At 48.0% G+C, this 10,139-nt stretch overlaps 1 protein-coding gene across 1 annotated transcript in view; it reads left to right on the top strand.

Annotated features, from left to right (window-relative positions):
* Positions 1-310: 310 nt before the first annotated feature.
* The window catches only part of LOC144674382 (RNA-binding motif, single-stranded-interacting protein 3-like), a gene marked incomplete at its 3' end in the record, with an annotated part of 150,154 nt that continues 140,325 nt past the window's right edge, over positions 311-10,139 (top strand). Inside the window, exon 1 of the mRNA XM_078535782.1 lies at positions 311-831. Within this exon, the coding sequence (XP_078391908.1) occupies positions 787-831 (45 nt within the window). The remainder of the gene's footprint in view (positions 832-10,139) is intronic.

Raw genomic sequence — 10,139 nt, 5'->3', positions numbered from 1 at the left:
CCCCTCTCTCGCAGGAAAATACCAGCTGAACAGCCGAGGAACTGGTGGCGGAAGGGGGCGGGCGGGCTGTCTGCTGGTGAAAACTCACCCAGTCAGCGCTGGAAACTTGGAGCTTCCACGGGTGTTGTGCTTTTTGGCAGAATGTCTGCTTCACAGATTTAATCCCAAGGAATTTCTGGCATGCATAAGCAGAGACAATTGATTACAGTTTTCGGTGCGGGGGGGTGGTTGCTACAGGAAGATGGAAGAGATATTTCTCCCCAGTCTGCTCTGATATACTGCAACCCCACTGCAGTACAGGGCTCTTTTTAGTGTTAAAGCTCAGTCGAGGGATGTGACAGGAACCGCTTCTCTCGACATGTTTTGGAAGATGTTACAATTGCCAGACGATGTTCCTCCCCTTGCTGTGCTAGGAGTGGTTGAGCCTTGATGGGCAGAGCCTGAAATTGTAAGGAAATTGAAGAGAACTGCAAGTAATGTGGCAAATCTGAAAGGCGGGAGGAGCCTCGGGGACTTTTTTTTCCCCTCCCTCTGTGTTTCACTTGGTTTGGGAATCAGATCTGGGAAGAACCATCAGCTGGCCAAGTGAAGTCCTCATTCCCCCAGAGCCCCCTCTCGCTCCCCTCCCCCTAAAACCAATAAAAGGATATTCACAGTTCTGATTTCACTCAAGGTGCCTTTTACTGTTGAGGGCATTTCTCCCAGTACAGGAACTATTGCTGTTCTAGAGGGAGAAGGTTGGGGGGGTGGGGGGACGGGGACTGTAACCTGATCTGATAAGCCAACATGATCTTTTCAAACATCCCTGTAAGAGTCCCATCAACGAAGCAGGTAGGTTAACACTGGCTTCCTCTGTATTTTCTCTCTCTTTTAGTTTCGTGTCCTTGTTGGTAATGTTATGTTCCGCCCGGCTGCCTTTAAGCTGGCGGTGTTGTGTCTCTGGTTCATTTTACAGATGGATATTTTAGACATCGTGTTTCGTGGTCAATTTACGTAGGGATTTGTCACTGCGAGGAAGCTTGGAGGGAATCCTCCCCAGGGTCTCTTCCGCTAAAGCTTTCCTGCAACCTTGAAAGAGTTGGAATAAAAGCCCCTCCCCCCTCCCCAAACCCAACCTCAACGCAAGCTGGGTTTGTCGTGTGGGCTCTTTCCGCTGCTCCCCCACAGCGTGTACAATCTTCACTTTGTGACCTGCACTTTGTAGGGTCTGCCAGATGTCCTTGGGCAGTGACCCATTATAAACAAGCTTAACTGGGACATCCTGTACAAACATGATTGATAAGTCAATAATTGGTTTAGCTTTGCAGGTGGAATATCAAGGGGTGGTCTTTGCCCTTTGGTTGAAGGGACGACCTGCCCAAGCTCGGGGACAATTGCAGCTTATGGCAGGAGCTGGGCAATGTTTTGGGCACAGCACTACACAATGTCACAACAAAGTGGCACCATCATGTTTTCTAATGCAAACTTTGTTTGTGGTACTGCAAATGTCATGTTACTGCCTTGTCATGTAGGTGCTATGAATGGCGTATTGATATGGCGCATTGGTACCACACATGGTGTATTGGTATAGCGTGGCAGTGCCACACGTAGCATATTGATATGGTGCATTAGTGCCACGAGTAGCTTATTGCTATGGCATGTTGGTGCCGTGAGTAACTTATTGGTATGGCACGTTAGTGCTACGAATGGCATATTGGTATGGCACGTTAGTACTGTGAATGGCATATTGGTATGACGCATTAGTGCCATGAATGGCATATTGGTATGGCACGTTAGTACTGTGAATGGCATATTGGTATGGCATGTTAGTACTGTGAATGGCATATTGGTATGGCACATTAGTACTGTGAATGGCATATTGGTATGGCACGTTAGTGCCACAATTGGCATATTGGTATGGCACATTAGTGCCACTAACGGCATATTGGTATGGCACGTTAGTGCCACAAATGGCGTATTGGTATGGTGCATTAGTGCCATGAATGGCATATTGGCATGGCACGTTAGTGCCACAAATGGCATATTGGTATGGCATGTTAGTACTGTGAATAGCATATTGGTATGGCACATTAGTACTGTGAATGGCATATTGGTATGGCACGTTAGTGCCACGAATGGCATATTGGTATGGCACGTTAGTGCTGCGAATGGTGTAGCGGTAGAGTGGCATCTCAGTGAGGCGCATTAGTGCCACGAGTGGAGGGTGTAAAAATGGCATCCATAGGGTTATGCAGCAGACGCCAGTGCCTCACTATGAACCATGTCATTGGGCTGTGATTGGCATGCTCTTGATCAAAATAGTGTCACCACAAGCAGATCTCTAAACAGTGGGAATTTGGTTCACTGACAACTTTCCAGCAGGGGCCCTTAAAAGAAAACTCCTAATTAGTCACTTAATTTTACCATCCCCTGGGAAAGCGAGTATGGAACAATTGCCAGTGATATTACAGCAGAGTCCCTTCACAATTAGCTTCCACTTGCAGTTTCAATTCAGCCCTGGTCGGTTGAAAATATTACCTCAGTGCTGCTCAATCTCAGATAACCTCACTTTGCTTCGTAGCCAGTTGCTTTTCTAAGGGATTTTGCCTGGATTTGAAGTAAGACATGTTTGTAGTTTTTTAAAATGTATTTTTTTTGCCATGTTTCTAACATTCAAAAGGAATATTGATTAGTAGATTCTGGGATAGGTGCTGTTCTGCTGAAAGCTTTTACTGGAACGGCTGGGATGTCAGGGTAATTAATATCTAGCTTTCGTTTGCCCTTGTGTGTCTTAAAACTGCTGCAGTAAAACGGAGAGAGAGAATTTGGCCAGTGACATTTGTTAAATTGACCCAAGTACATGTGATATTCTGTCAGTTGTTGCCGTTTTTTTTCTTGTTTAATGCTTATTGTTTCCTCTGTTCTCTGTCGTTATATTCCATGTGTGCCTCAGCTGGCAGTACAATTGCTTAGGTATTAGAAGGCTGTGGGTTCATAGTCCCAGTCCTGGGACCTAAGCACCTAATCCATACTGACACTCCCCAGCGCAGTACTGAGCAAAGTGCGGTGCTGCCTCTCGAATGAGACATTAAACCTGCCCCTCAAGTGGCACAGACCCCCCGCGGCTGCTATTTATAAAAAGAAGAGCTGGGGAGTTCTCCCTCACGCCCTGACCTCAACGCAACGTGGCAGAGGCATTAGCTGGTCATTGCTGTGTGTGGGAGTTTGCTGTGGACATTGATGGCCACGTTTCCTACATTACAACAGTGATGATGACTCCTTCAGGTGCCAAGCCCTACGAGGATGTTGGCAACCATGGACGTCCATTGGATTTGCCCATTATTATTCTGGGCAAAGTACTGCGGTGGTTTGCCGTTGCCTTCTGCAGTATGGCTGACCAGGAAACTCTCCCAGTCTTACCGCCTGCCAACAGACGTATTGGGAGGATTTACAAGCTGATAATCAAGCACGACAGTGACTATACTTTGAAAAGTACTCAGTGGCTGCACTGTCCTCTGGGATGTCCTGAGGTTGTGAAAGGTGCTATACAAATGCAAGCGCTTATTGCTAGCCTTGTTAAGTATACTGGCTGCACAGGGATATGTTATCGGAAATCATTTTTATGAAGTAGACTTAGCACGGGAAGGAGACCAGAAATGGTACAAGTTTTACCAGCAGATGAGTTCGCGCTGAGTGTTAAATCGAGATAGTTCACCCCCAGGATCGGAGTCGGAACTTGCAGCTGATTGATGGGATGTCCAGGCTGGGAAATGGAATGGATCCCATTTCAGACACCCAGTGTCAGCATCAAGCACTCGGGTCAGGTACAGCACAGCCGGATACAGAAGAAAGCTCGAACTTCCCACGGCATGCCGCACAAGAGCAGCCCCCTACCCTACCCTTTTAACATAGGGCCCTTTCAGTCAGCAGATAGTCGACTCTCTTATCCCATTAATTGGCACTAGATCTGAACCCAAGTCCCAGAGGTGAAAGGTGAAAGGTCAATGCCAACCCCACTGCAGGGCCCAGTTCTCTGAAGGCCTCCCCGTCCAACATTTAACACAAAGCAGTTCCGACTGTAAAATGTCAGTGCGCAAGGGTTCCTGCATTAACATTGTTAAATGGGATCCCATATCCTGTTGCTCAAATTGCAGACCCGATTTCTCATGGTCCTGCAATTCCGATTGGTAGTGGTAACATCAGCGCTGGGCGTTGGTTCACAGGTCGTCGTTTACCAAGATCCAAGCAAAAGGGGCCAGCGGTTTTCAAGAAAGAGGCCCCAAGGTAGCTGCTGTGGGGCGTGACGTTGGGGAGGGTAAGGGCTGCTTGCTTTGAATCAACAAGTGAAAGGACAGGATTGGGGGCTGCGCGAAGCGAGGTTTAAGCTACCGCTAGCTGATTCCGTACCTGAGAGCACTTTGTTGCTGACATTATCAAAAAAGCATTCCAGTCGCCTCCCTCACCTTGACAAACACCGTGCTCAGTACGGGTTCTGCGGAAAAAGCTGTAACACAAACACAGCAAGTGTGTAAACAGGAGGCACTACTTTAATTTCAGACAGCCCAGCGTATAACCCCGAGGTCAGTCCAATATATTTTTACTGCATAGGCTTTATTGTTGCTGGGCAGCCACAGATGCTGATGGTGACCTTGGCAGCATTTCGGCTCACTTCATTGACATCTGTTCCCTCCACACATGGATCACCCAGGGATGTACAGCCTGTGGGAGTTCCTTGGCTGCAGAGAGCAGTGTAAGCTAGAACCTGGGTCACATTACCAGGGGTTGTCCGTCAAGGGGGCTCGGCTGACCTTTTGCTTTGCTCCGGGGTTTGTGGGCATGCAACAGGACACCGCCCTCTTTCCCCACCCCCACCTCTGCCTGGCCTGGGCCCTACAAATCTGCTTTAAAATTGTGTGACTTCGTGGAGGGAAAATCCAATGAAGACTTTCCCCTGAGGGTTCAATTCCTGACAGCTCTGTAAATTTGAGCTCGTCCAAAACTCTGCTGCCCAAGTCCAAACTCACACCAAGACCCGACCAGCCATCACTCCAAATGCCCATTGACCCACGCTGGCTTCTGGCCTGACAATATCACTGTTTTAAAATTCTCATCCTTGATTTCAGGTCCCCCGTAATCGCCTCCTCACCCCTCCCTATCTCTGTAATCTCCTCCAGCCCTGCAACCCTCCATCATATCAGCACTCCTCCAATTCCGGCCTCTTGAGCACCCCTGATTTTCAGTGCTCCGCCATTGGCAGCCGTGCCTTCAGCTGCCTGGGATCTAAGCTCTGGAATTCCCTCCCTAAACCCCTCTGCGCCTCAATTTTTCTCTCTCCCCTTTTAAGACACAGCTTAAAATCTAGCGGTTTGTCAAAACTATTGGTCACCTATCCTAATATCTCCTTATGTGCCTCAGTGCCTAATGTTGTCAGGTAATTGCTTCCATGAAGTGCCTTGGGGTACTATATAGATGCAAATTTGTTGTTGCACTGTGCCACGAGAAACTAGCTGAACAGCCTGCTCTTATACACAGTCTGGGAACGGACATGAGTTGGGGTGTTAAAATCAGGGAGTTGGTATCCAGGGTGGCCAAATCTTATGAAATAAAATAAGGGACAGTTCAACTGTGGGACAATGGTGGTGGTACAGGGAGTGGCGGTACAGGGAGTGGCGGGGGAGGTTTTGAGACCATAATGGCAAGTGGTTAAATCAACGAAAACTTACAACTTATCTTGTTGAGTCACAACATTATCGTCTCTCTGCTGGCCAACTCACTTGCAGTTCTGCTCAAATCACTCAGACTCATCCTGGAGGCTCCCAGGATCAGTCTCCCACAGGCTGCACTAGAAATAAGGGACATGGGACATGCAGTCAAACTAAGGGACAATCCCTTAAAATACGGGACAGTTTGCCACCCAGTTTGTATCCGTCGAACCAAAAGTCTGCTTCTGCCGATATTTCCTGGAGGAGATGGTCAGGTAGTTGGTTGGATATCAGAAATGTTGTGGTCAACGTTATGCCATCGCAATGAGGGATGTCCAACACTTCTCGACCAAGTCTAGTAACACCTGAATGGAGAGTAAAGGTCCCTGTACATTAGCCAAGGAATGTGCTTAGTCCTGACCTCAGTGAAGGAGCCCCTGACTGCTCCAGTCTAATACCTGCTGTTGTCCTTCAAGGCGCCTCTTTGAACAAGACTATCACTTGTGTTGATTTTCAGGTTGTTTTGTTCTGTGCACTCGCACTCAATTATAGTTTTCAACTCTACTGGGACATATTCCTTGGAGGTGCCATCACATGTCTCCAAAAGCCCCACCGCCCACACTCCTGCTTTTGGTTGTCCAACACGCCAATCCTCAGTGTCCCACCTTCCCACAGCCAATCAGAAAGCGAATAGACATTTTGTGACCTGATTTATTTGAAGCGTTTGAGCTTTGTACGATGGTGAATATGCAAATACAGGAGCAGATTCTTTTCAAATAACCTCTTTTTTCTCCCTCCGATAATCATTAATCCAATGGGCAGCTCCCAGCAGCGTCTTGGAGATTAATCCTGTCATCCCAGGGGACGCCGGGGCAATCCTGGTGGCTCAAGGGGTCACAAATGACCGACTGTTGCTGCTAACTCTTGTGTTGGTATTCGCAACCCTACATACAATAAGAATTTGGTTGAGACCCATTGAATTTGGAGCCAATCAATATAAAGACTTGCATTTTCATAGCACCTTATCAGGCCCCCTCAGAAAGGTCTCCAAATGCTTGACACACAATGAATCACTTTTGAAGTGCTGTTGTTGCTAAGGCAGCTGTTTTGGACACTGCTAGATCTTACAAGCAGCAGTCAGATGAATTACCTCTTCTCTAGAAAGGAGAAGACTGAGGGGTGACCTGATGGAGGTCAACAGGGTTTGGTAGGGTAGATGAAGATAAGATGTTCCCAAATGTAGGGAAGCCCAAAACTAGGGGTTATCAATATAAGCTAGTCACTAATAAATCCAATAGGGAATTCAGGAGAAACTTCTTTACGAATGTGGAACTCGCTACCACATGGAGTAGTTGGGATGAATAACATAGATGCATTCAGGGGGAAGGTACAGAGGGATATGGTAATGGGATTAGATAATATGGACCAAAGATTGTGGCTTTGGTCTTCAAAATGTTAAGATGAAGGAAATTCCAGCTCATTCAAGACTGGATGTCAGACAAACAGTTTGACACCAGAGAGGGCGTAGTGCATTCAAGGGAGTGGTGGCAAAGAGATAGCGCTGGGTGTTATCAGTGAACATGTGGAAGTGACGCCATGTCTGCAGATGATGTCACCCTAGGGCGAGATGTAGATGAGAAAGAGGTTGGGAGCCAGTTGGGGGAAGCACAGAAGTGGCAAGAGAAGCAATTGGTAGAGACGCTCTTACTACGATTGGATTGGTAAGAGTGGGACCAAACAAGGGTCGTCCCACCAAACTGAACAATGGAGGCGAGGCATTGGAGAGAGATGACATGGTGGACCATGTCAAAGGCTGCAGAGAGGCCAAGGAGGATGACAGGGAGGAAGATAGTGAACCATGGGCCACAGTTAACAGAGGATTTCTATCGTCACTTTAGTTTGGGCCGTTTCGGTGCTGTTGGAGGAGCAAAAATATGATTGGAGAGGCTCAAACATGCAGTCGGGGGGGGAAAGGGCACAAATTTGGGAGGTGACAACAATTTCAAGGACTTTGGAGAGGAAAGAAAAGTTGAAGATGGGCCAGTAGTTTGGAAGGACAGAAGGGTCAAAAGGGCTGATTTTTTTTTTGAGAAAGGGAAGTGATGACAGTGACTTTGACAAGGATAGGGACAGTTCCTGCGGAAACCATGAACTATGTCAGCTAGGTCATCCTCGAAGTTGAGATCAGTTCTAGCTAAGCAAACTGTAAATGGTTGATTCCATTCATAAGGAGCCTGCAGACAGACACATGCCTTCTCTATTACACAGCGACCAAACAAACAATCTCCTCACTGTGAAGTCTATACATTGGGAATCTCATGATCAGGGCTTATTTCCCTCATTAATTCCACCATTTCCTACCATTGGCAGTTTCGTTTCTGTATTTTCCCAAAACAAAGGTGAAAAATTCCAATAATCAGGCTATCCTTTCCGGTTTCATTATCATTGGATTCGTTTTCTTGGGGTCTAAGACACCTGACAGTCACATTCAAGTTCCAAATTGCAGGATGCAGAACCTGTTGTGGCATGTCGCACATTAATTTCTGCCTATTCCCCAATGCCTCCAATCCCCTTGGAACGTGCCATTCCACCAGAACAGAGCGACCTGATTCTGGGCCTTCGGTGGTGCCGACCTGGAATCTGTTTGCTCAGAGTTACATGCGAGCTGTTCAGAATCGCAGGAGGATTTTTTTTCAACAGAGGTTTGTGAGGCAGTGCTTTGCACGATCGACATTAGTGACTGAGGCAAAGGTCATGTCACGCTTTATGAGTGGTCAGAGAGGTGGTTGAAAGGAAAGGGAATAAAGAGATACGGGAACCAGATGGGTACCTGGAATTAGGACTACTGCTTGTGTGCAATTAAATATAGGGAGGACTGAAGCCTTTGTTCTTGCTCCCTACTCCAAACTCTGTTCCCAAGTTACCGATTCCATCCCTCTCCCTGGCAACAGTCTGAGATTAAGCCAGTCTGCTCACAACCTTGGTGTCACATTTGACCCCGAGATGAGCTTCTGACCTCATATTTGAGCCATCACTGAGACCGCCCATTTCCACCTCCTGAATTCATCCCTGCCTCATTCATGCCTTTGTTACCTCTAGACTTGACTATTCTAATACACTCCTGGCTGGCCTCCCACATTCTACCCTCCGTAAACTTGAGATCTCTGCTGCCCATGTCCTAACTCGTGCCAAGTCCCATTCCCTTATCATCTTCTGTGTTCGCTGACCTACATTGGCTCCCGGTGAAGCAACGACGGGATTTTAAAATTCCTATAATTAAATCCCTCCCAGATCTTCCCTTTCCCCATCTCTGTAATCTCCTCCAGCCCCAGAACCCTCAGATCTCTCTGCACTCCTCCAATTCTGGCCTCTTGAACATGCCCAATTTTAATCACTCCACCATTGGTGGCCGTACCTTCAGTTGCCTCGGCCCCAAGCTCTGGAATTCCTTCTCCGCACCTCTCCCCCGCCTCTCTCTTGCTCGTCTCCTTTAAGACATTCCTTAAAGCCTGCCTCTTTGACCAAGCTTTTGGTCATCTGACTAATATCTCCTTATGTGGCTCGGTGTCAAACTTTGTGTTATAATGCTCCTGGGAAGTGCCTTGGGACGTTTCATTATGTTAAAGGTGCTATAGAAATGTAAGTTGTTGTTGGAGGAGGAGGACAGACACCAATATGGCCTGTTTCTTTTATGATTTCTATGTCATTTGCACTCTTCCTCTGGCGGGTGCCCATTGGAGATTAGAATACAAGTACACAGGAATTAGGAGCAGGAGGAGGCCATTCAGCCCCTCGAGCCTGCTCTGCCATTCAATAAAATCATGGCTGATCTGATTGTGGCCTTAACTTCACTTTCCTGCCTGCACACTGTCCCCCCCTAACCCCCAAACCCTCAACTCCCTTGTAGACCAAAATCTGTCTAACTCGGCCTTGAATATACTCAATGACCCAGCCTCCATTGGTCACTGCACTGGCCCACCCTCACTACCCTTCCCCCTCACTGCACCTGCCCCTCTCCGCAGTCCTCACCCACCCCTCTCTCCTGGGCGCCGCCCCTCTCTCCCAGACCCCACCCCCACTCTCCTGGATCCCACTCTCCTCCCTCTTTTCCTGACACCCCTATCTCCCTCTCAGACCCACCCTCCCTCCCTGACCTCCCTCACTGCCGCTCCCCTTCGCTGCCCCTTCCCCCTTCTCTCTCTCTGGCCCTCCCTCTGACTGACGCCACCCCTTCTCTTTCTCCCCCAACACCCCCGCCCCATCTCCCTGACCCCCTTGCCCCTCACTGCAGTTGGCAATGAATTGTGTGTAGGGATCGATGGATACAGCAATTCCTCCCATCGTGCAATGTGCCGATGAACTGCAGTGCGAGATTTCAATCTTCAAGAAACTTTCCCACTGGCTTTGAGAACTGGGCACAAGCAAATGGTTCAGAAATGTGTCAGCCTTTGGGACTTG

The sequence above is a fragment of the Cetorhinus maximus genome, unplaced genomic scaffold, assembly GCF_964194155.1.
Source record: "Cetorhinus maximus unplaced genomic scaffold, sCetMax3.hap1.1 HAP1_SCAFFOLD_647, whole genome shotgun sequence".
Taxonomy (NCBI): domain Eukaryota; kingdom Metazoa; phylum Chordata; class Chondrichthyes; order Lamniformes; family Cetorhinidae; genus Cetorhinus; species Cetorhinus maximus.
This window is presented reverse-complemented; position numbering and strand designations above follow the sequence as displayed.